Below are 27219 nucleotides of genomic sequence, written 5' to 3' on the forward strand. Positions count from 1 at the left end.
AGCCTGCCTCCAAGTGCAAAACCTGGTATAACTCTGACCCAGCATCTCTGAAACGCATGTACAGAGTTGCTGACCGGAAGTGGCAGACTTCAGGCACATCCTCTGACAGACTAAACTGCTGCCTGCTCCAAAGGCAATAGAGACTCCATCTGCTCTAAGACGGCCTATATCCAAGCCTGCATCTCTGGGGCCACTAACATGGGTGAACTATTCCAAATCTGCAAGGAACTCGACAATCCTACTGCAGTCTCCACTTCTCCTCTGCCATCCCTGACCCTCTGCACTGCACTGACTTCCCACTTCATAACCAAAACTCAGGACATCCTGTCCTCACCCTCCTCTACACCCCTTCCTCCCCACTCACCTGCTCTGTTCTCCCTTGGCCCCAGTCCCCCTTCCCTCTTACTCTCCTCGTTCTCACCCATAGCACCGGATGAGCTCTCTAGACAAGTCCTCTCTATGAAAGTCTCCTCCAAACAGGTGCCCCCCTGCTCCCCCAGAACTATTGAGGACAACATTGCCTCCCTGGCTCCAGCCTTGGCTGATTTCTGCAATCACTCCTTTGCCACTGGCTCCTTCCCTCTACCCCTCAAGCACTCCCTTGTGCGCCCTCTCCTCAAAAAGCATTCTGCCGACCGCTTCTGCCCGGCTAACTACCACCCTATCTCCATTACCCCCTTCCTGGACAAACTCTTGGAGAAGCTGGCCATCTCCCAGCTGATCAACCACAACAAATCTGTTGGTTGTCTCTATGAACACCAGTCTGGCTTCAGCGCAGCCACAGGCACAGAAACTGCTCTCCTGAACACCTGTGAAGTCTTGCTCTCAAATCTTGATTCCAACTCTCCTCCCATTCTCATCATTCTTGACCTTTCCTCTGCCGTTGACAGTCATTCATACCACCCTTATAAATCGGTTCCATAATGCCCTTCGCATCATGGGCCTGGCACTGGACTGGTTGACCTCCTTCCTCTCTGACCGACCTTGCTAGGTTTAACTGAGCCCCGTTCTCTCCTCCATCACATTCTCCACCTGTGGCGTTCTTCAGAGCTCTATTCTCTTGCTGTGGCTCTTCAACATCTGCATTGCCCCTCTGGTCCACTTGATCTCTGCCTTTTCTCCTCACTTGCAGGCAAAAAACCTTGGTGTCCTCTTCGACTCCTCGCTCTCCTCCCCTCACATTGTGGACCTTGCCAACTTTCAGCTGCAACGCCTCAGAGGCATTCTCGTTCCTCACCTTTCCCCAGAAACTCAGTTACTCCAAAGCTCTGGTGCTGGCTGGACAGGTCTACTACAAAAGCCTCTTCCTCAATATTAACCATAACGTCCCTTGAACAATATTTCTTCTCAGTATTTATGAATGAAAATGTTTCATGATGTTACATCACTGTATATAAATGATAAATAATTCCTCTTTTAGCATATATGAAAGAACTGTAAACCTCCTTTAACAAAGCAGTATGCGTTGCAAAAAATAGATGTGTCGTTATCAGCAGTGCATGCTGTGGATGCAAGTCATGGTTGAATTGCCTAGGGCATAAGGCTCAACCATGAGCCCAGACCCACCACACCACCCAGATTATCCAATGCACCTACCCTGCATCCTAGCTCAGTATCCACTATACCGTCATAATGTGACCAATGACCAGTGCTCATGGCTTGCAGCTATGGCCAGTTTTCACAGTTTATGGGACATGAGCATCGGCCATGTCGCATTACCCAATAGGCAAATCAGAGTATACATTTTTTCCTTGCCAAGGGCCAGGCCCACTGCCCAGGCAGCAAAATTATATCACTATTTTATGTACTGTTTGACACTTTAAAAAAAGTAAAACACAGGACAGATTTGCAAAAGCATGCTTTCAGGTCCTTGCTGATGGTGCTCGCGCAGGTTTGCTGCAATCCCAACCAGCACTAGAGGCTGCAGCTGCAAGCAGAATTTGTTTTCACATATAAACCTAGGGCTTGGGCCATGCTGCATGCCCCAATAAGTAAATCAGAGTAGGCATTAGTCCTTGCCGAGGGCCAGGCCCACTGTCCATACACCAAAGTTATATCACTATTTTTTGTATTTAAATTCCGACACTTTGGAAAAATAAAACACAAGGCAGATTTGCAAAAGCATGCTTTAGGTCCTTGCACGAGTTTGCTGCAAATCCATCCATGTTATATCTTTTGAAAAGTGTCAATATATGGATATAAAATACTCATGTAACTTAGCCCAACTTGGCAAATTCCATCCAGACTTTGCGCAAACATTCAAGGTTGGGTCTATAATCTTTCTGAAAACATTTCTGTACAATCGTCAAACGGCAACAAAGTTATAAAACATCTAAACATTTTGAGATCCCCCTTTAATTTTGCCCCCGCTTCACAAAATCCCACTACACCTTGCAAAAGCATTCAATACTGAATCTAAAATCAGTTGGCCTTTCAAATATTTTTGGACCACCCTCTACTTTTGCTCCCCCTTGGCAGAACAGCACCAAACTTTGCAGAACCATTCTGGGTCGGCTCTAGAATGATACTGCCGTTTCATTGAGTGGTGCCAAAGTTATAAGCCATCCAGAAACTGCTTTTCACCAACCCTGTAATTCAGAAATAGGCATGGATCTCCCCAAACATCTGAGATGTTTGTGAACATCACACGACTGTCCCCGAACATCATTGTTTGCGGATTTTGTAGATGAATAAGATCTGTTTTTTGGCTTTTTATGGCCCCATCCCATCCTCATTACCCCTCACCTCCTCAGATATTATTTGATTAGTTTAACAAGTGCAATGTTGTGTTTTTTAATATGTTTTTACCGCTAGGTACGCAGACCAAAGCGGCTTTCCGTGAATCCAACATGGCATTCGTTTCAAAATATCTGATGCAGGTCAGGATTTTCACCATCCAATCAGCAGGCGTTTCCGCAGACTTCAAGCCGGGTCCTGATTGGTCCAGAGGGTGTCCACGGACCGAATAGGGTAGTGAGTCCACGGACCGGACCCAGATCTCAAAAATCTTTTTTTTTACCTATTTTTTGGGTGTTTAAAAAAAAATAACTACTGGGCATATTTACACCACATTTACAAAAGCACGCTTTCGGGACCAACCTGCTGCTCCTGGCGCAAATTTAGTGAACATCCGTCCAGCACATTTTTTTTTCAATTGCGTCTATGAGGAAAACCATACATTTATGGACCCCTCCTATAACTTTGCCCCCGTCTTGACGGAACTTCAAACTTCACAGAATCAATCAGAGGGGGCCATATACTTGTTTTGCAAAGTCCGGTGACTATTCGTCCAGAGGGGGCAAAGTTATAAGCCACCCAAAAGGTACTCTTCCCAGGGGTTGAGCAACTTGACCAAAACTACAGGGCAGCTACCTGCAATAAAAAAAAAATATATATATATATATTTCTGTGGCTTGTGGAATCTGCTTAGATCACATGCTGTGCATAGGCTGACATCTAGTGGAAGCTGCGGAGTATTACAGTTTGTTTTTCGAAACTCGAAAATGGGCGTTGACACAGGGCGTGCCAGTAATACTATCCCTAGTGTGACGTCCACTGTACCCAAGATCCCTCACGCGTCTAGGATCCTCAGATTGTTTTTTTCCGCCATACTGGTCGGAAGCATCTTGCGGAGTCCCCTGGCCTTAGCCATACTTTTGCTAAAAATTTAAAGAATAATCTATTGACATCCTTCCCCACCCCAACGTCGAACTTCGACAACTCGACGCCGGCTGGAGAAGAAATCGACCGTCGGCTGCTGCACGACGGATTTGGGCCTCGGAAGGCCTCTGCCCTCGGTCCGGGCCTTGGAAGGCCTCTGCCCTCGGCCCTGCAAGTAGGGAGAGTGGGGGGTGGTACATACTCTACACTCTTGGTATATAGGTACACCTTATACATTTCCTACACTTAACAGCCCGCTGCCTCAAGGTGCGTATGGAGGGTACCCCTTTTCAATTCTGCCCCAAGTGCAATCGCAAATACCCTTGGGTCGACAGGCACGCCACGTGCAATCTCTGCTTGCCGAGGGACCACCCCGAAGCGAACTGCAGAGCGTGTAGTAGGTTTAAACCTAAGACACTTAAGGACCGTTCGACGAAGAGTTGGGCCCACCACACCAGGCAGGCGGCCATGGCAGCGGAGGGCGCCTTCAGCGACGGCAGCGACGCCGTACTTTCGGACGGCGAGGGCATTACGGCGTCGAAAGACAGCAGAGCGCAGGTCCCCGACCTCGGGAAGGTCGTCCGGCAGGGCGGCTATGGGGAAGACCCCCGGCGACACAAGCGCTTCACATACTACACACACTAAACACACTAAATCCAACGGAGACTCGACTACGTCGAGTTCTCGGAAAGAGGCACAAACAGAACGGTCCGATTCGGTGTCCTCTGGGCACTCTCGATCAAGATCGTCGCATGACTCCAGGCAATCATCCACTCTTGCCAAGAGTGCCTCGCTCCCTAGGCTAACAGAAGTTCGATCGTCGGGAGACGAAGACGACTTCCACCCCCAGGCCGCGCTCCAGGAGTCGGAGCCCGCAGTTAAAATCAGCGAGGCCCCACGCTCGAAGGACAGGGACACCACCCCCGATCCTCGACGCCAGACGTCGAAAACCTCCGGAGCCACGAAAGGACAGGGAAAACACTTTGCCACTCACGGGGAGGGGGGAAACAGCAGAAGAAACAACCTTTGCACTCTTCCACACCTGTGAAACACACCACTCCCCCTAGACAGACAAGACCAGGTCTGCTGATATGTCTAAAACCAGCAAAGCTACGCAAGATAAATCCCATAGACTTGCTGAGAGAGTCATTCCCAGTTCCAAAAAATGGTCCAGTGAAGACATAGATAGGGTCATGCCAAGAATGTCTTCTTTAGCTGACTTTTATGATAAAAATCCAGAACATTTCCTCTCATATGACCCACAAGGGGCGACACCCTCAAGCTCTAAGGATCCTATCCCCCCAAATAAAAAGCCCCGGTTTGAAACACCGATGAGGTCAGACCCCTTCGAGGTGCAACCATACTCAAGACCATACTCACTGTATCAAGGAGAGGCTTCCTTTGGTGAGGACCAAGAATTTGGCATGGTAGAAGAGCAAACCGGGACGGGCTATGATGAGGACCAGGAAGAGGACGAGGAGGACCCGGAAACATACAGGGTAGACTCCCCGGTAGAGAACGAAGCCCAGGTTACCGACTCCCCGGTTGATAACCGACCCCTCCTAAACGAGGTTCTCGCATGCGCAGCAGAACACTTCCACATTGACACCCATGGTGTCCAGGAGGAGAGGGACTTCGCAGAAGAGTTAGTGGGAGAAAGGAGGCCTGTTGCCCAGACCATCCCTATCCTTAAGTCCATTCAGCGAAGAATAGATCCGTCCCTGGTGAACCCGAACCTCACCAGAGCAGTCATCCCAGGCTTGAAAAACTTTTCAGGGCGGCCCAGTCTGACCCTCTCTATATAAGAGGACATCTGAAGCCAGACTCCCTAGTTGTCACCAACACTCGTAAGAGGACTGGAACACCCTTATCATCGTCCGAAGCTCCTCCCGACAAGGAGAGCAAAAAACTATACGGTTTCGGCAGGAAAGTAGCCTCAACGTCTGCCTATCAAGCAAGGATTGCAAACTCCACCACCCTGTTGGCCAGTTACAACTGCCATCAGTGGGAAGAAGTCGCGGCACTCAAAGCCTCTGCTCCTGAACCTTTAAAGGGCCAATTAGCTTGGATTTCCGCAGAGGGTAGAGCCGTGTCTGGTTGCATTTTGAAAGCAACCTTCGACGCCGCAGACAACGCAGGCAGATTGATAGTGGAAGGCACTGTTATGAAAAGACATGCGTGGTTACGGCAGTCTGGTTTTAAGGCAGAAACCCAGGCATCATTGTTGGACAAACCGGTGGAAACCGATCTGTTGTTTGGTAAGGCGGTCGAAGACGCACTAAAGAATGCCAAGGACGAATACGAAACACTCCAGTCCCTTGGCCAGTTAACCAATAAACCCCCTAACCAGAGAGGGAATAGTAATTTTCGTCGCCCACGCGGCCAAAATTCCCAGAGAGGATCTAACTATTCCCAGGGGCAGGGTACACAGTGGAACAACAACCAACAGTCTACCCAGGGGTACGGCAGTGGTAATAAGAGAGGTCGTTATAGAGGCAGAGGCAGCCCCAACAAGGGAGGCGGCATGCCTCCACCAAAGCAGTGACGCTCATTTCAGGGTCCCTTCTCACGCAACCCCAGTAGGGGGACGCATTTCCACCTTCACCCAGGCTTGGGAAGGGATCACATCAGACAGATGGGTGCTGTCAACAGTATCCACAGGATATTGTATAGAACTACTGCAGCGTCCCCGGAACCATCCTCCACGACAAGGAGTACACTCTTTAGAACATCAGAAGATTCTCCTCGAGGAGATCGCCATTCTGCTAGAAAAGGACGCGATAGAACTTGTCCCGGGACACCAGGTAAACAAGGGTATTTATTCAACTTACTTCCTTGTGCCAAAGAAAGATTTGACAATGCGCCCAGTATTGGATTTACGGCCTGCCAACAAGTATGTCAAGCCCCAAAAGTTTCGCATGACTACGCTACAAGAGGTAATCCCCCTCCTAAAAAAGGGGGATTACATGGCAACCTTGGATATGAAAGATGCTTATTTTCATATTTCACACTTCCAATTCAAGGTACTGCCCTTCGGGATAGCTTCAGCACCAAGGTACTGGCGGTGGCGGCTGCACACCTACGCAGGGAGGCAATCCCAGTGTACCCTTATCTGGACGACTGGCTCATAACGGGGGAAACCCCAGAAATTTGCAGGACAAACATTCAAAGAACGATCAACCTCCTCCACGAGTTAGGCTTCTCAATCAACGAGAAGAAGTCAAGCCTGGTGCCAAGCACCTCCAAACAATTCCTAGGAGCAATCCTAGATACTCAAGAGGGGTTGACCTTTCCTTCAGAAGAAAGAATTCGGAATATACTAATGCAAATTTCGCATTATCAGTCCGGTCAACAAATAACGGTACGCAAAGCTATGCGTTTACTGGGCATGATGGCGTCATGTATTTACCTGGTCCCCCACGCGCGCCTGCGCATGCGTCCCATGCAGGAATGGTTGGCGAAACAGTGGTCTCAGGCAAGTGGTCAGTGGGACGATCTAGTGGTCGTTTCGCCAACACTGGTACAAAGCCTTCACTGGTGGACAAGAGACAATCTCGCACAGGGGAAACCCTTTTACGATCCCGAAGTACAGGCAATTGTCACTACAGATGCATGCCTGACGGGGTGGGGAGCTCACCATCTTCACCACACAGCTCAGGGTCTCTGGTCTCACTCAGTGGCCAAGAACCACATCAACCTGCTAGAGCTTCTGGCAGTATTCAGAGCGCTTCAGGCGTTCGAGCCCCACCTACTAAACCTGTCAGTGCAAATCCGGATGGACAGCACAACAGCCATGTTCTACCTGAACAAGCAAGGAGGGACTCGCTCGCCAAATCTGTCCAAGCTTGCCCAAATAATCTGGATATGGGCACTCAGACGGAACATCTTCCTGTCATCACAACATGTTCCAGGGGAGCTCAATTCCCTAGCGGATGCTCTGAGCAGAGACTCCCTCCCAGAGGAACACGAATGGGTTCTACACAGAGAGGTCGTAGAAGATATCTTCTCTCAGTGGGGTTTCCCCACTACAGACTTATTCGCCACAAGCGAAAACAGACAATGCCCAGGATTTGCATCCAGGTTCCCCAAACCAGACTCCCAGGGGAACGCCCTGTGGATGAACTGGTCAGGGATGTTTGCGTACGCTTTTCCACCAACTCCTCTCATCAGGAAAGTGGTGAACAAGATGAACAGAGAGTCGATGACGCTCGTCCTAGTTGCTCCCTTGTGGGCAAGACAACCGTGGTTTCCACACCTACGCAGGATGGCGGTGTGCGAGCCCATCAAACTTCCAACCTGGTACAACCTACTGTCCCAGCACCAAGGCCAACAGTGCACCAGCAACCCAACTCGATGAACCTGGCAGCATGGCTCCTGAGGTCATTGAGTTTGGACATCTCAATTTGCCACAGAGGTGTATGGACATCCTAAAGGAATCTAGGAAACCAAACACAAGGCACTGTTACTTTGACAAGTGGAAGAGGTTTGTTATCTGGTGCCAGAGTAGACAAATCAACCCGGTTGATTGCACTCCTTCCACTGTTGTTACATACATGCTCCACCTGCTAGATGCAGGATTGGTTTTTAACTCACTGAAAGTACACCTGGCAGCTCTGTCGGCTTACACCACTTCCCATAGCAAGGTTTTGTGGTGGAAAGTACCAGTAGTTAAAGCCTTCATGGAAGGAGTAAAGAGACTTCACCCTCCTATTTCTAACCCACCACCAGGGTGGGACCTTAATGTGGTGCTAGCCAAGCTCATGGGCCCCCCTTTCGAACCCATGCATAAAAGCAGTCTCAAACACCTGACTTATAAAATGGCCTTCTTAGTAGCTATTACTTCTATAAGAAGGGTCAGTGAAATTCAGGCTCTGTCAGTGCAGGATCCCTTCTTTACTGTCCATAAAGACAAACTGGTTTTACGCACACACCCTAGGTTCTCACCTAAATTTATATCAAAATTCCATGTAAACCAGTCCATCGAGCTTCCGGCTTTCTTCCAGAACCCGCAAAGCTCGGCTGAGGTAAAACTACACACCCTAGATGTGCGTAGGGCGGTCCTCTACTATGTAAATAAAACCAGACCGCTAAGAAAGACAGATCAACTGTTTGTCTCCGTAGCTACAGGCAGAGAGGGGGATCGCGTCTCTAAAGGTGCCATCTCGAAGTGGATTATTAACTGTATCCAGCTGTGTTACTCACTCTCTGAAAGAACTCTGCCTTTCACGCCAGGAGCCCACTCTACTAGAGGCATTGGGGCCAGTCTGGCTTTCATTGCAAATGTACCCCTTGACACCATTTGCAAAGCAGCTACTTGGAGCTCTATTCACACTTTTACTCAGCATTACTGCATTGACACCCATTCCAAGGCAGATACACAAGTGGGACAAGCGGTTCTAAGACACTTATTTGCTCATGACCCTTCTCACATCCCACCTCCTTCTTCAGGTACTGCCCGCTAATCTATGCACAGCATGTGATCTAAGCAGATTCCACAAGCCTCAGAAGGGATACATTACTCACCGTAATCGTATTTCTGATGCTTGTATCTGCTTAGATTCACATGCGTCCCACCCTTCCTCCCCTCTGAGAGAAGGCGCATGATTGCTTGTAGTCTTACCTTTCTGTCTATCTGCTTGGATTATCTGTACTCACGCTACTCCTCATGCTACCTCATGTCAGAAAAAATACAATCTGAGGATCCTAGACGCGTGAGGGATCTTGGGTACAGTGGACGTCACACTAGGGATAGTATTACTGGCACGCCCTGTGTCGACGCCCATTTTCGAGTTTCGAAAAACAAACTGTAATACTCTGCAGCTTCCACTAGATGTCGGCCTATGCACAGCATGTGAATCTAAGCAGATACAAGCATCAGAAATACGATTACGGTGCGTAATGTATCCCATATATTGACCAATATTTCAAACATCAGAACAGTGTTAAGGAGAAGATGTCATGGATCCACTTTACATGTGCAACCATTGCTGTAATTAGACTATGCTCTCTCATGTTTTTCACGCCTGGGGAGATGCCCTCGTATAAATTCCACTTGATTATTTGAAAGTTGTTTATGTAGGATCCAGTTGCAATGGAACAGGCTTCCTGGCGTCTGCTAGGACCTTTTTGGTCATAGTTATAATTGCGTGAGAGGCAGGAATCTTCTTAGGCGGAAGGTGGGTGTTTATGGGAGTTCATGTGTATATCCCACCTTTTGAATAGCCTTCTCAAACTATACTGCAGGTACCTCGTCCTGTTAATAGAGGGCAGCATGCACAGTTTAGGTCAAAACTGGGATGTGGAGTCTGGTTATCAGACTAGATTTCCAGGACAACTTTAGTTATTAGTTTTTTATTTATTTGTGTATTTGTGAGGGAGGTATCCAGCGCCTCATGGCAACATTAGGCATTTAAAGCACAAAGTAGTAATGAAACATAACATAACCTGACCTAACCGGCTAGTATAAAAGGATACCACCATCATATTGCCACACAAAAAAGGGAGAATGAGTACATAAAATTGCAAATGAAAAGAAAGCAAGCATCACTTAGATTCCAGTTAACGTGCATTTAGTTTTTTTGTGAGCAAAATACATTGATCCCAGAAAAACAAAACATTACACAACGTGTTCCTATAGCTTTAAAACATGGCATGGTGTGGCATAACCTTACAGAGAGGCATATACAACCTAAGCGAGTGTAGCATTTTAAAACCAGGCAGAGCATAGACAATATAGCACAGTGCAGACAGATGGCAAAAACACGCCATGCTAAGCATCCCAAACCATTAATAATGCAATCCAGCAGAAACGACACAACAAAGGTAGTGTGTCCCTAGAAAGATATTAGAGTTTACAACCACACACACTCACCCCACACCACGCCCAGCGCCAAACCCCCCCCCCAACCACCCTCTGCTCCAGACTCACCGTTTCTGGATTTGAAGTCTGCTTCTGCGCTGCTTTCAAGATGCATTGTTCAACTATACACGTAAGTTAACATGAGCTGTGCATTGACAATGTATATGCACACACTGTACATTTAGTTCAAGACGTCACAGAACTAAACCTTATAGATATTATTACAAATTGTTTAGTGGCAGTGGATTAAAAAAGAAAACCCCGACGCTGTAGAACTATAGGACTGGGTTGTTGGGACTGGGTGGACTTGATGCACAATACAAATTCCCCACGTGTGTTTCTTCGAAACCCTGCTCCATAGGCTGACAGACTAAGGAGCTGCCATCTTACAACTGTACTTTGCCACCGTTCTAGCAAAGCGGACCTCTCCTGCTTGCCAGCATCTCTCGGTCTTACCATTGTGAGATGCCTGTATCTCTCAGTGCCACTAGCACGAGCCACGAGCCAGCTAATCACATGAGTGGAAGATTGCTCTAGCTTGTGATTTTCGAGTATCTGCTCCCTAGCAATCACAGGACATTGTTTGCTTACTGCATTCTTTGTGGTGTCAAGATGTGCTGCTAGCATGATTCACCTTTGGAGCTCATCAAGAATGTTACATTGTTGTGCCTTAAACTCATTATGAACCCTGACCTCCCACTTGGAATAATAGGTAACATGAGGGCCAATAACAAGAATTACTGACCGCCAGGTTCCAGTGTGAACACTGCCATATCATTGGTGAATAGATTTCGTGTTCTGCTCTATGCAGATTTGAATGGCATGCTGACAGCCTGGCCCACATCATTTCCACATGGCCTGTGTGGCTCATCCTAGGGAGCTTGAGGTTTATGACAACATCTTTCTTTATTGAAATCTATCTGCATACTAACTTCTCTTCCCTTAACTCCTCCCCTTCCTTTCTCCGTCCCGCCACGTGCAATGTCTTTCCCTTAAAGGGACAGAGACCAGTAACATCACCACCGGACAAATGTTCAAACGTCTGGCTTAACATTCTGGAACGAGGCGAGTGGGTCTCTTGATCATGCGCTGGGGTCATGGGCTTCTCTCGCCCAAACCTGCTGGCCCTGGTGCCTCGAGTGTCTCCGGCACCGAGTGGTGAGTTTCATCTGGGGGAATCCATGGATCATCCCGCGGCTCCTTTGGTTCGTGATCTGATTCAGGAGGGGGTAATTCGCAGACCTCTCTTTTGATGAGGTGTTTGAACTGTGAACTGTATCTCGTGACTTCACAGTCTGCATTTTGGGCGGTTACCATGGTTCCTTTTGAGGGCAACAATGTTCAGTGGTTTCTGTGCATATCTTGCATTTGTTTTCCTTGTCATGGTTTGTTGAACGAGGACCTCCTCTCCCACTTGCAAAGGCTGCAAATTCATGGCTGTTCAATGGGGTCCATTGTCTGATTTAATGGACTGCAGGATGCCCCATTTGCTGAGTACCTCATTGAATGTTGCGGCCACTTGGGAATATGCTGTGGTTGTCATTTTCTTGACAATGGGGAACCTTGAGTATTCACCGATGAACAATAGAAGATATTCGCCCGACTCCATCGGCCAATAAAAGTTGACCGCTACTCTGTCCCATGGCCAGGATGGGATGTGCATTGGCTGTAGTGGAATGGGGGCTTCCGCTCTTGCTGTACACTGGCATGCCAAACAGTTCTTGACCCAGCTGTCTACCAGTGACTCCATGAATGGGAACCATATGTGGACTGCAGCTGCCTTTTCGTGTTGTCTGCTCCTTGATGCCCCTCATGCGCCGTTTTAATAACTTCAGCTCTGAACGTCGCAGGGATGATTAGCCGACATCCTCCCAGTAAAATGACATGGTCTTTGACTGCATGTTCTGTGTGTATTCTTGCTAATCTGTCTAGCTCTCATTTGCACACCCCCGGGTGGTTTAGAACTGCACGCCTGTAATTCTTCCGCTTGTTATGGCATGTCAAACTGATGGCTAGTGCCATAGATGGGTCGACTGCAGATGCGGCCGCCTCAAGTGATATTGCTGGGGGAAGTTTGTTGGCGGCCACATAGTTGATGTATTCCGTGTCACCCTCTCAGGTGATCGCCGTACCCGCTGGATGGCGAGATAGATAGCCGGATGTTGATCGCCACCTGGCCTGTGAATTATGTCATAGTCGTACTCTTGCAATCTGATGCCTGTTCCCTCTATCCTGGGAGGCATCTTTGTGCACAGATTTCGAAAAAGGGACAGGAGTGCCTGGTGGTCCGCAATGAGTGTGAATATCTTCCCAATTATGAAGTTGTGGAAATGTTCACAGGCTCTCCTTTTTGGCTTGCGAGTACGCGGATTCAGTGGCTAACAGGGCTCTGCTTGCGTAGGCAACAATGTGTCTGGGGTATGTATTGGGCCCACTAGTCTGTGCCAGGATAGCCCCTAGTACTACAGGGCTCGTGTCAACTATGATTTCCGTGTGCCAGTTGGGGTTGAAGTATGCCAGGCATCGTGCCTCTGCCAGGTTATTCTTGATGGACTCTAACTCCTCCTGGCACTCTGCGGACCAGGCGAACGCAGACTCTTTTTGCAGAAATCTATGTATTGGTTCAGTGAGGGACGCATAGTGGGGAATATAGCATGCACAGTAGCCGGCCATCCCCAGAAACGATCGGACGTCTGCCACTTGCATTAGTTCCCGTAAGTTGGTGAGGGTGCTGACCTTGTCAGGGTCCGGTGTCATGCCATCGGCAAAGAAAATATGTCCAAAGAATTTTAGTTTCTTCTTGCTGAAACAACACTTTTCAATGTTGAATGTCAACCTGGCCTTCTGTACTGCTGTGCATGTCGCTAGCATGGCTTTGTTGTGGTCTTCCCGTGATGTACCAAATACGGGAATATTGTCACTGTAGTTCAGCGCGCCCTTGATGGGTCTGATCACCTGTCTCATGGCTTCCTGAAAAATCTCAGCCGTAGAGGAGATGTCGAAATTGAGGCATCTGTAACGAAATAGACCTTTGTGGGTGGCAAATGTGGTGATGCATCTTGATTCAAGGGGCAGTTGCAGCTGGTGATACCCTTGATTCAGGTCGAGTTTAGAGAACATCTCAGACTTGTTGAGCTGGACAATTGTGTCTTCTATGCATGGGCCATGGTGACACTCTTTTGTATGGCAGTGTTCGCCATCATCATGTCTACACACAACCGCAATTGTCCACCTTCATTGGGAACAATAACCAGGGGTGACACCCATGGGGTGGGTCCCGTCACTGGCTCAATAATACCATTTTTAAGTAGTTGATTGAGTTTGCTTGAGACCGCTTTTTGCAGATGAAATCCCACCCTTCTGGGGTGTTGGGGAATGGGCCGGATGGACTCATCTATGTGTAATTCTACAGGAGCCCCTTTGAGTTTCCCCAGTCCTGTGCATACGTGTGAGAATTCCACCTGGATAGTCTCCTTTGTGATAGTTGGGCCATGTGGGGGCGCTGTTGATTGTGTTCACTCCTTCTCTTCTGTCGCTTGACAGTGCGACTGATTGGATCACTTCACCTTCCCGAAAGTGAATAACAATGAGACCTAGGCAGGATCCAGTATGGTAACTGAGGAGGCCGCGCCCTTTTGTCGGGCTCTGGATGACATGGATGGTGGTGGCCACCGTCGGATCCTTCAGTATAAATTGTCACTTTAAGTGTCCAATGGAGTGAAGGGCAGTGTCTCACCCCCCCCCCCCCCCCATTAGAAGATCCTCAAGTTTGTTTTAGCAAGCGTCGGCTTCTCAGGAATCTGCAGGAATTCCTGCCTCCCCCCCATGATGTTGACTGTGGCACCAGAGTCGACCAGAAAACAAAACTGTTTGTTTCCAATATTGACTACTATTCTGGGCACCTCTCGCTTCCCGGTCATCCTGGATGAGGATGGCTTATTAGTCCTGGTATGCTTTATTATAATCATCCCTTCTGTGAGAGGGTGCAAACTGCTGCTGATCATTGTAGTCTTGATATGTTAGCAGGGGTCCGTCATATTCGTCCTCGAATTGGGGAGAATGATCGTAGTATTTGTAGTTTTGGGCATAGTCCGATAGGTGGTATTCTTCCACAGCTCTGACGTATCGCTGTTGTCCTGGATGGTAGAACCTGTTTTGGTAGGTTGGGCTCTGCAGGGGTCGACCATACATCCTGTTCTGTGGTTGTGGATTCATTCTCGGGGTAGGGAATGGTCTTCCTTCTCTGCAGACGGATTGGAAATTCCCTTCTCTCCCACAGTTGGCACATCTTTGCGAATGCAGGGCAGGTCCCTGAGTGTGGGAAAGCCATGAGTTGAGTTTAGTCTTGTTTTGCGCTGGGGGTGCCTGTCATGTAGGCCTCTTGTGCATCTACTCTCTCAAAGATTCTCGCCAGCTCTCTCACTTCGTCGATAGGGAGAGGCTTCTTCAGCAACTGTTTCTTGAGGGTTGGAGATAGGCATCCCTCTATCACCCGTAGCCGTATTTCTTCATCCACAGAGAATGCATGGAACTGACAATATGCACTCTTCAAAGGCAAAGGCAGGTGATAAACTTGTCGACAGTCTCTTCCACTCTCTGAATACACTGGTTGAACATGTACCTTTCATAGTCTCGATGTGGTTCAATTATGACTTTCCTGTTTAGGGCATTAATTGGCTAAGTGAAGTCTGGTTGATCTTCTGGGGAATTATCTTAACAATGGTTTTTATTTCACTGCCAACCAGGTTGATAAACATGTGGTGTAGGTTAGGGGATTTCTCCTCTCCCACCGCCTTCACAAAATGGTTAAAGTCCTCCATCGATTCGATCCACCTCGGCCCTTGTCTGCTTGAGGAGTAATGGTGAATGGCAACGGCATGTGCAGCAAGGCTGCTTTGGATGTGGGTGCAGGGGGCAGTGTCCCTGGGTTGCTCATGGTGGCAGCTGTTAGTTGAGGTATGGGTACCCTATTGTGCTGATTCTCTGGTGTGGCTTCCGTTTATTGTGCACATGCATCCTGTGTGCTGGTCCTAATGCAGGGACCTTTCGTGGGTTAGTGTTTCCTGTATGTTCTTCCCCACTCTCTCTCCCTTTTGTCTTTTAATGCTGTTATGCAAGTAACCCTTGTGGGTTAATATGCTGAAAGTACATTTTCACCCCCTTATTGGTTAAATGTCTATTATCCATCTATTTTCAACCCTTGTTTCTGTTCACTTTCAAATAATGAGGTTAAACACATTGTCTCGATGTTGCTGAATTACAAGCACATCATCAGTGGAGCGGCCATCGTGCAAAGGAGACTGGCCGTTTATGCAGCAGGATTGCTGTTCTTTGGGAAATGAAATGCAGCTCGCAGGTTACCGACCTGTATGCGCCTTGCATCAGCACGTGCACCACTACGTGGAGCTGGAGGGACCGCTGGTGGATTGCCGTACGGTAGACAAGGCGGACGGCTGTGTCCCTCTACCGCTTATGGAGGAGCACTGCAGGGAATACGCCATGCCATCCACTCCTCTTCTGGCCGGGATAGGGTGCAGCACTGTGCCGCAAGATCGCGGCACTGAGGAGCGTATGCAGGAAGGGTAAGCAGTCTGGAGGGCTAAGTGGGTTGGTGGGATCACCCGCCAGCTGGAAGGACTCGGGTCCGCTGGAGACAGCCTCGTTGTCAGTTGTTACACGGCTCTCATACAATAAAAGGACGTGGCACCGGAGGATTATGATAACATCTTTCTTTATTGAAATCTATCTGCTTACTAACTTCTCTTCCCTTAACTCCTCCCTTTCCTTTCTCCTTCCCGCCACGTCCAATGTCTCTCCCTTAAAGGGGCAGAGACTGGTAACACTAATTTCGTTACTTTCTATTTCCATAATAGGCTGGAGACAGGTTGAGATTCTCTGTGCAGTATAAAAGTATATGTTTGGAATTCTAGCCTACCCTGTGACATTGCCACATGTTCACATGACTGAGAGGGGGCGGGGGGAAGACCGGTTCTACTTATTATGGCAGAAGAGGGGGAACTGCAGTATTGGCCAGATGATGGTTCTGGGCACTTTTACAACCCATACATTTATTCTGTTTAGTGAAACGAGATTTGGTGTAACATGAGCTGAGATCCCTGTGAACATTTGCACACAAATCTCATCTTGCATGGTGATGACTTCTAGGAAGTGTCTTAAACCATGTCCCTTGTGTGCTGCTGATAGATTCAAAACCAATATAAAACGCACATTCTCATGGACCGAACCAGTGTGTATGATTACTATATAACACTTCTGAGTACGCCTATCACTGTTTGTGTATCAGCAAATATCACCCAGAGTACGTGAGGCAGGGGGCACAACCAAGGACCCACCCAAAAAGACGACAACCCATGGTGTAACAAATCCACAACAGTACAGAATTTATATTAGCAAATACAAAAATGAAGTAAAAAAAGACTAACAGCATCAAAAGATCATATGACATTGCATTCACTAATAGAAATCTCGATGTGCGTGTAAACAAATTCACAAGGAGTTCATACAGTAACAATCGATCACAATGTTCATGAGATTTGCCCGAGTCCCATAGTCCACAACTGAAGTACTGTGGACTCCACTAGGCTATTAAACCAGGGTATCCCTATAACCTATAGTCCCTTATCACATAATGGACACAAGTGCTAATGCCAACTAGGAGTCTAAAAAGTGCAAAAACTCTATGCCCAAATTAGAATGGGCCAATTGGATTAAAAGGTCCACCAGGCCATAGTAACCTAAATTATAATCCCAGTTTCGACTCCAGGGAACAAGGGAGACTACAGTGACATTCTTACTAGTCCTTGATACATTAAGAATGTGAAATTAAAAATCGTACTCAGCCTGGCGACAATTCTGATAGAATAAGAGCTTTGACGAGGATAAGGAGGGTTAGGGGTGGAAGGAGAATGAGACAGACAAGCGGCTACCTTACTGGGCCTGATGACAGTTCTGGTAGTGCTGGAATTTAACAAGATGCTGGGGGGGGCACAGGGAGAAGGAGAGGATCAAAGCAAGCAACTATCGTACTAAGCCTAAGGACATTTCAGATAGTGCTGGAGGGGGAGAGGGAGGAAAAAGCAGGTTCGTGAGGCGGGGGGAGAAGACAAACAAGCTGCTATCATACAGGTCAGGCGACAGACATTTCTGATGGAGTAAGTGCTAAGGATACAGTGAAGGGAAGGGGAGAGGAGAGAGGAGGGGACCGCAAGAAGAGAGATTCAAATAAGCAGACATCTCAAGCAAACAGGGGGTGGGGGAGATACAACAGGCAAGCGTGCATGCAACCAGGGGGGTTAGAGGAAAGGATAGAAAGAGGTAAGGATAGGCAATAAAGATGATTGCAACTAAGATAAATGCATGAAAACACAGCCAAATTTGAATTAAGCTAAATGCATGATATGATATTTTAATTATATCTCGCTCATACACAGGTGTTTCAGAGCGCGACCAAGCAAAGGGAGGGGATCAAGGGAGAATAAAAACAGCGTTCTTACTAGGCTCAGTGACATTAAGAATGTACAAGTGCAATGAAAGGGGGGAGTGCGGGAAGGGGAGGAGTGGAAAGTGCGCCAAAAAGGAGAGAAATAGAATAATAGTGCAATAAATAAATGCAATAAATAAAATAAGTACATGCAGAGACAAGTGTGTAATTTCTCAGAAAGGGTCAATCTGATAAGTGCAGAAGAAAAAGTGGGGCACTGTATGGGTCCAGATACATATGTGAGTGCAGGGGGTGGCTCAAAGGCACTGCAGGAGGGTGAACAGGTACCTGGGTCCGAAGGGCAAGGGGTCACCAGGAGCGTGGTGCTGATGAGAGAAAACAGATCAGCATGGGAGAAGAGGTGCAAAGGCAGTAGCGAAGAGGAAGGTCTTGAGGTGCATCCAGAACCGGAGATGGTTCACCTCAAGTTTCAAGGTAGCCGGAAGGCTGTTCTAAAGGGAGGCCCCCACCGAAGACAGAGATCTACCCTCAGCTCGTTTCTTGGAAAAACGACTGGCCCTGAGGGAGTTAGAACTGGAGGAGCGTAGGGCTCGAGAGGGGAGGTATTTACAGAGGGATAGTTGAAGGTATTTTGGACCCAAGCCCCAGAAAGCCTTGTGGACAATAAAGAGAGCTTTAAATTGAATCCTTGCAACCACTGGGTGCCAAGTAAGAGATTTCAGAGCTGGAAAGATACGATCCCAGGGCTTGAGTACAAGGACAACTCTCGCAGTCCTGTTCTGGATTAGTTGTAAAGGGTGGAGAGTGGAGGCAGGTAGATTTAGAAAGAGGCTATTGCAGTAGTCCAACCTAGAGAGAACCAGAACTTGGGAGACAGTGAGCTTCTGGGGGAAGGAGAGGAAGGGCAGCGTACCTCTAAGTAGGTGCAGTAGGAAGTTTGACTTTTTAGAGACTTCAGGGATGTGTGCGGAGAAGGAAAGTGTGGAATCCAAGATGAAAACACAGCCAAATTTGAACTAAGCAAAATGCATGGAAACCCAGCCAAATTTGAACTAAGCTAAATCCATGAAAACACAGCCAACCTTAAAAAGCACCAGGATACAGAAGTTAGCAGTGGATGTGAACACGCATTGTAATCAGAAGTGCAAACATGGGGGACAAACGGAGGGGCTGAGGCAAAAGAGGGTATAAGCATGTCCAGAGTAAGGAATGTACCCATAGTTATGGAGGAGTGTTATGGAAGCCCAGATTTCAAAGTGGAGTGAGGTTGCAGCGTCAAGGAAGTTTGAATGCAGGAGTGACCAGAAAAGACCTGAAGTAGCGTTTCAGTAGCGGACAGGGAGCAGACAGAGCCTTAGAGGTGGGCCAGCATTCGCCTGCAGGTTCGCCTTATTGATCAAGTAGTAGTCGGGGGGGCAATGACAGGTGGGCAGGCAAGGAGCTCCCCTCACCAAACAATGAGAGACCGAAACGGCCATGATGAAAGAGACCTTAGTTGATGCAAAATGTACATGCAAGCACAACACGTGCACGATGCGGCAGTTAATTGAAGCAGAAATGTTGCATCTTGCATCCATATGAACAGTGGAATAAATTGTAAATGAAACAAAAATTGCGTGTATGCGCTCTGTGTGCAACTTCAAATGGCCACAACAAAGCCCAGAGGGCTTACCTCCGCCGTTGCATTGGAAGGAAGGAGATCCCAGGCCTCCAGGCCATGGGATGCAGGACATCAGGCATCCAAAGAGAGGCCATACAGGAGAGAGACGGGGTCTTCAAGCGACATGGGATTCAGCATTGTTGGGCCTCCTCAGTGAGGTGAATACAGGGTACGCTGCTGTTCTTTGAGAGGTAGATTCAAAACGGACAGGTCGGGATGTTCTTAGACAATTTCGATATCCATCACTTTTTGATTCCATCTATCACATTGAGCATTCTGGGCACTCTTAAAACCTGAACATCTCTGCTCCTGTTGCTTTTCCAGGGAGGTCTGCTGATACATTGTTTTGTATACCTGCAATCGTGATGGTAAATGTCTGTCTTCCAAGCTATAACGCAAACTACTTCTCAGTCAAAACAGACTTCTTGCTGATGCCATCTTGGCCATATTTCCTTTGCTGTGTTTAGCATTTCTGGAGGATTCTATTTCTCGTAGTCTTCCCTCTACAGCCCTCATGCAGTATATAGGGTACAGATCTCTGATCTCGATGTGACTATATGGTTACTGCTCTGCAGGAGTAAAGGGATGAGTAGTGAATAAACTGCCCACATTACTACTGAACCCAATTATGAAGGTGAAATATGCACCTCCTACAGGTATACTTCCTTTCCATCTTTGGGTAGCGCAGCCTGAGGGCAGGCAATTCACTGCAGGTGGGGGTCTGGGATAGTTCAGAACCAAACCAAACAATAATAGTATGGTGCCAAATTAAAAGAATGTCTAAACAAGGTTCAATAAAAAAATAGAGCACTTTAAACTAACAAATACAAACACTAAAACCCATCCCTGCTAAGAAAAACACAGAATGCAGACTTTTGAATAAAGGAGGCGCTGCATTAAAGAGTGATTTCAGCAGAAAATGCAATTTACTAATGATGTCTTTAAAAAGGTAGAGGGTGGGGCCTTACAAGCCACTATGGCCCTTTAAGACATGACATAACCTTCAAATACCTTTAAATGCCTGTATCTGGTCCTGAAAAACATCAAGGCAGGCTTTTAGGCGCTTTACTACAGTTCAAGACTGTGTTGAGACGAGTTGAGGTGAGTCTCCAAATGGCGAGCCAGGGTCAAGACGAGAGCTCCCGATGGGTCATGTTGGCTTTCGGGATGTGTTGAAACAAGGCTCCCACTGGATCACGTCGATAATGAAGACATGGCGAGTCGCCTGCTTCCAAGCGGTCAGGCTGGCATTTAAGTCCAGACGATTGGCTTCAATGGGTCGAGTCAGCCTCGAGACTGCTTGGAAAGCATGTAAGCAGATTGATGTGCTTAGAGTGCCAAAGGTAGCAGCTCAAAGTGAACAAACAGATGAGACAGCTCGAAAGCAATCTTACAGCGGGAGACAGACTTTGAGCGGTTTTTGGGCTTCATAGTTACTGGGAGACAGACTCTAGGTCCGGTAGGGGAAAGGTAAGCCCTTTCTTCCTCGCTTTCCAACAAGGAAGGATTGTACAGTGCATTTACAGCGTTTTCTCCTTCAATGAGCAGGTCATTGGTGCCCAGTGGTCCCAGGCACAGTAGGTCTTGTCCAGCCAGCAGTCACCCCAAATCTTCCCTTGCAATCGTTTAGAGGAGGAGCTTGCCTCTTCCTTGGAATGTGCCATGTACCAGGCCATTGAACTCCACCTTTGTAGAGGAGGACTTTCGAGCAGACAGTACTCGCAACAGTGTTCTAGGTGAATCCTCCTTTCGTAGTCCTAAGATAAATCAAATAAGAAGTGTGTCTCCTCCCCTCCTGATATAGGCAAAAGACCGCAGGAGACTGGTTCCCTTCTACCCTTTTGATTTTTAAAATGTTATGACCCGGAGGTGGCTGAGATCAGTTCTTCAGGGCATCTCCCGTCTTCTCAGACCCTTGCAGCCCCTGAATGCAGATGTGAATTAAGAGCCTAAAGTGGAATTGCGTATGTGCTGGAAATCATGATATGAGGCTAAACAGGGTATCCGTGTGTGTTGCCCTTTCATGATGCTAATGGTTCTTCTAGACAATCGTGTATGTACTTGGATATCATACCCATAGTGGCGCAATGTTTATTTCGATCAACCTGATCCATTAGACGTAATACTGAGTTGATATTAAATACAAAATTGAAAGTAGAAATCTCTGGAAAAGGCAATAAAACACATGGAAAAGTAGCCCGGTAAAGCATAGTATGAAAAGTGTAGTGTACTTTTTCTCCTACTGAAAGATGCTCCACTTCTTAGTTTGCTAACTAAAAAGTGTGCGGTGCATACAGTAATCATCCAAATGCATTCTCAAACAGGATGTGCGGGCTCTAAAATCAGAAAACTATGACTAGTCTTGTTTGTTTTAATTCTGCATGTCGACAGCAGAAGTTTCTCAAATGCCCAGCATGATTTTGGATCATTAGCTTACAATAAAAATAGCACGCCAGTCTACAGTGTTCAAAGCCCATCGTTTGTCATGCTGGCCAAAGCTATCGCTTATGTGAATGATTGCCGAACGAGCCAGCAGAAAATCCATGTCTCACTTGATTCAGGTATTAACACATGTACAAATGAGCCTTTTATTTTTTAAACATTTTTTTACACTTTATTTAACCCTAGGGTTTTTAAAAGCTTTTGTGTTTCGTTGGCTATCAGGTCCTTTGTCTGTTAGACTATTTTTCTTTGTCTATGGTTGATCGAATCGAATCCAAAATGTTTGCTGTGGCCGTTACCCAGGTTGTTCGTCCACCCCCAGTTAGCCTTGACCACCAGACCTCTTCGTCGAAAATATGAGCTGCAGCAAGAACAGGTTTCAAATACGGTCTTCTGATGGTTTCGACTCCTGGACATGATAGGAGGTGCCTTGATGTTTCAACTACAGAAGAGTCTTTACAGAATCTGCATTTGTTTGAAAGTGCCTTAGAATTTCGTTGGTGTGTAGCAAGTTAAGGCAAGCTCTTAAAGTACTCCTCATCTTCCTACTATGAGCCTTTTTGCTACCGACCCTTCAGTCTGCAAGTGTTTATTGCCAGTCAGAGTTGGAAAATGCGCAGCTAAGGTGATCAGTGTCCGAGCCATGCATTTGTCACCACAACAGATGCAGTTTTTTACTTGCAGCAGAATTAAGTGGCAGACATCCTTCAACTCTGGCTCTCGATGAGTCGTACAGCAAGACTTTGCTTTCTAGACATGATGTGTAGTTCTCGTTCACCATTTACATGTGACATCAAATCAATCTGGCAAGATGTTCAGAGACAACAGTGCTTGTAAAACCCCATCTGCATTCTTAACACCGAGTAATTTGTGTGCAGATGCAACACTGAAGTGATTGTTGTTAAGTCTTCAGTTAATCATAACCACTGGCAATGTGTTTAGTTGTAGTTCTTGCAAATTGCCACTTTCACAACCAAGGCAGTAAAGCGCTACAAGGTTCCTTTAGGGAGACTTCTTAAAATGGCAAATTAAGGGACAAAGAGCACATTTTATCATGTCTTTCTTGAGCTTTAGCAAGAGATAATTCAATAGTATGGCTGCCAGGACTGAAAAGGCTGTTCTGTGTGCCCTTCCAAACAATGTTTTTTTTGCCAGATATGCCATTGAAACAGGGGAAAAAATTATAGAAATCAATCCCAAGCATGTTTTGGGCTCCTGGAGCATCATAGGTTAGGTGTGGCAAGGAATGCAGGGCATATCAAGCTCAGGACCCACATATCTGCATACTTGTGCAACTCGGGCAATCTTATGCCACACTGAAGATGACAGATGGAGAAGTTTTCAGTTAATTATAACCAGTTTGGGCAGCCTTCCAGCTCATTTTCCAGCTCCATGAGCAAATGCAGGAGGTTAAATACCACCTCTTCTCCAAAAGGGCCGCCCAACCCGAACTGCTAGGTCACATCCTTTCTGTAGGAGATCACAATCAACCCCAGACATGCTTTGGCTCTTGCAACACCATCAGCACGGTGTACAAGTAGCAACAGGCAATGTAGCTGATTCAACTAGGACACTGGCCATAGATTATAGCATTTTACAAGCTTTCATTTGAAATAATTGGATTTGAACTGTGTGTGGTACTTAATCAATAAGCCCTGAGCTGGAGGGGGCATTACCGGTTCGGGTAATGCCCCGGGGCCCATAGTTACAGGCCCGAGCGAAGCAAGGGTCTTAACACAGGCCCTGGGGCATAGTCCTATATATATAGTCCCTTCTCCCTTTCCATGGCCACCATTGAAAAACGAAGAAAAAAGTAAATAAAAAAGATTCCCGCCATGGAACGGGGAGAAGGGAGTACATAGAGTACCTTCTCCCTTTCCATGGCCGCCATTGAAAAACGAAGAAAAAGGTAAATAAAAAAGATGCCCGCCATGGAACGGGGAGAAGGGACTACATAGAGTACCTTCTCCCTTTCCATGGCGACCAAGACACGGCTGCAACCGGCCTGACAAAGGCTTTGGGCCTCATTACACGGTAGGCGGTAAGGGTTTACCGGTACCGGTAAACCCTTACCGCCTTACTACGAGTTCCCTTTGCGGGACCCGACCATAACGGCTGGTTTTACCAGCCTTTAAAGTAGGGTGCCGCAAAGGGACCTTGGTGCTAATTACGGTACCGCAAATTTGCGGTACCGTAATTAGCACCTTCCCCATTCCCATTATGCCCTATGGGGGCAAAAATGGGAATGGGGAAGTGCCTTGGTGAATGGGGAATTACCGCCCCGCTCACCTTGGAGTAGGGCGGTAATTCCACCATCCACCAAGGCGGACACGGTAAAATACCGGAGGCAACCATGGCGCTAATAGCGCCATGGTTACCGCCTACCGTGTAATGAGGCCCTTTGTCAGGCTGGTAACGACCCAGCGAGGGCCAATGAGCTTGCTTGTTGTTCTGTTCCCTTAAGGAGAATGGCTAAGAAAGGTTCGGATTGTTGTGATATAGTATTTATTAAAAGAATGTGGATTTTGGGAATGGTATGGGTTTAGTTCCTGTTGAAATCTTTGTTCTGCTACACACAACGTTTGCACTTTTTTATACTCTTTTTATACCCTTTTTTCAGTTTCTACTGAATTATAATTGATACATTGTATCAATAATCTGTTCAGAATCCATTTTGCTGTGCATCTTTCCTGTAGATCCATTTTTCAGGTACAAATACCAAGCTCATAACCATGTTTGTGAGCATCTTTGAGCACAGTCAACAGGTTGATCTGCTCTAGGTAAAGCTGTAGACCACTCTTTCTGCTGACTCCTCAGTTATCCAATGTGTTTGAGTGACAGTAACAATCATAAGTAGAACTCAAATGGATAATTTCCAGTTTTCAGCCATCATATAAACTTTTTTTTTTATTCATGTATCAACTGACTATATTTTTATATCTTTTCAGGTGACTCAAATGGACCAGAAACTGAACCTTATCACAGACATGCTCCATCATATGATGACCAACCAGCAGGGCCAGCCCAGCGGACAATCGCAGAGGAGCAGCGCAGTGAACTCTGACCTATTTCTGCCAAACAACAACACTCTTCCCACCTACGAACAACTGACTGTGCCACGAAGAATGCAGGACAACGCTTCTTGATGTGAAGGGGAGGACATTTGCTATTGAGTAATTTAACCGAAATGATGGTTGTGAGTGGGACGTGGTTTATATGTAAACTACATAAAGTGTATTGCACACTAAGATTAAAAGACTACTACGCAAATGCTACAGGCCTCAATGCAATCAACAGAGATTGAACAAAAAAAGGCGACCGCCTCAGTGGGTCATTGTTGCGTGGGTGCTGTTAAGTTCTGATGCTGATGTGACCTGCATTGAAAGACAATCGCTTTTCTGAAGTAGCTAATAAGTTATGTGAATGGAGATGTCGAAAACTCATGAATTGGTGGAATACGTGGATTTCTGTTGAAAGAATACTTGAATTCTGATGTTAATGTGGGTATTCTGTGTAGGAACTGATTTATAGTCCATTACAAGCAATTAAGTGATGTATGTTAACTTTATTTCCTAGAGTTTGTGGAAGGGTTCTGGAGCCCAGATCCGCCTGTGTGTTTCAGTGACTGGTTTCATGCACCTAACCACATGTTTAATTGACACACACATGCACAGACTGTCATGCAGCAGTCTATTAGTTGATTACCACAAAGTTCAAGACGTACTGTATTTTCAGCGATTCGAGCACCTTCTGCCATGCAGCAGGAATTCTGCTAACCTCTATATCATGGTGAAACTGGAAATTACACTAAATCTATTTTTAACTAAGGTGAATAGCGTTTTATACTATTTTTCTAGATAGCCATACGTTGTGTGCCTTAAGACTTGCAAAGTAAATTCATATGTATACCAAGGTTTGTTTAGATTTCTTTTGAAAAAAAATAAATATTGGACAAGTTTTATGTGAAATAAGATTTTTTGATGCCATGTAGACATTTGGTTTATGCCACCGTCATAGCCAAGTTGATTGTAAGGGACTGTTAGGTAGGTGGGTTGTTTACATTTATAGTGACATAGAACATCAAATATTGTACAATTGAATGCCTTTCGTTTTTGGTTAGGAATTGGACGTTGCATTTCTTTCCATCATATATTAAGTGGCCATGTCAATTCAAAGACGATTTCACAGTACACTTATTCGAGAGTGCGTTTCTTTCACAATGAAAGTGTCAGATTATACAGTGAGGGTGCACATCAAACTCAGGATACAGAGGGTCTTTCAGCCGTATGCTTTTTATTTCTGTGCTTCTTTTAAAACATTTCTTTTTGACAGTTTATTGTATGTGATTTTAACTGACATAAGTCTACTGTAAAGCCGAAAAGGTGGCATGTTGTGTTCATCTTTTTCTGGCTGCTCTTGAGGAACACTCTTGAGGGTGTTGAGAAGTACATCTTTCACAGGGAATCACGGGCATTACTGTATGTTTTACCGAAATTAAAATAAAGCAGATTTTTTTTTTATTGTTGTGCACTGTGATGATAGAAACATGGACTGGCCAAACTCGTTTCCTAATTAAACACGGTAGCGTTTCTTATTTGTCGGCTACTTTTCTTTCCATGTTCTGGGCTCATAACTTGTACATTCCTGCTAGCACACTCCATTACGAATCTTCTGCATTCATCAAAAGTCTCCTGAGTGTGACATAGAATGAAGTGTTTAAATCGTTTTGGCTGTCGCACCAAATTAGTTTGTAGTCTAGGAGGAAAAATGTAACTTTTCAAAACTGGATCTGTGCCAGGCTATCACCACAGACCTCTCTTGGTTTGTTGCATTCTGTACTTTTGTCAAGTTTTTGCTCCTGCTGACCTAGACTGCTTACAGTTATTGATGTTGCCCTCTGTAGGCTCCCCACCCTTAAGAAAATCCATGTCTTGGGAGTCCACTTCTACCCGTTCGTGTTCTTTAAACGGCAGGTCAACGTGGCCAGAGTCAGCCTTCAGCCATAGAGGGTTGAGTTGCGTGCAAGATCCTCACTTTTTTCGACATTGCCTCAAACGACTGCACTCGCACTTGTTGCCGTGACATGGCTTGACAAGTGTATGTCCTACTCCCCACTATAAACATCTCACAATTTGC

General features: G+C 46.5%; 1 protein-coding gene across 1 annotated transcript in view; it reads left to right on the top strand.

The window, feature by feature from the left end:
- The window catches only part of KCNQ1 (potassium voltage-gated channel subfamily Q member 1), a 1232969-nt gene extending 1206292 nt beyond the window's left edge, over positions 1-26677 (top strand). The window contains exon 16 of the mRNA XM_069624134.1: positions 25032-26677. Within this exon, the coding sequence (XP_069480235.1) occupies positions 25032-25229 (198 nt within the window). The 3' untranslated portion in view covers positions 25230-26677. The remainder of the gene's footprint in view (positions 1-25031) is intronic.
- Positions 26678-27219: the final 542 nt, after the last annotated feature.

The sequence above is a fragment of the Ambystoma mexicanum genome, chromosome 11 (assembly GCF_040938575.1).
Source record: "Ambystoma mexicanum isolate Mex_15411 chromosome 11, UKY_AmexF1_1, whole genome shotgun sequence".
NCBI lineage: Eukaryota > Metazoa > Chordata > Amphibia > Caudata > Ambystomatidae > Ambystoma > Ambystoma mexicanum.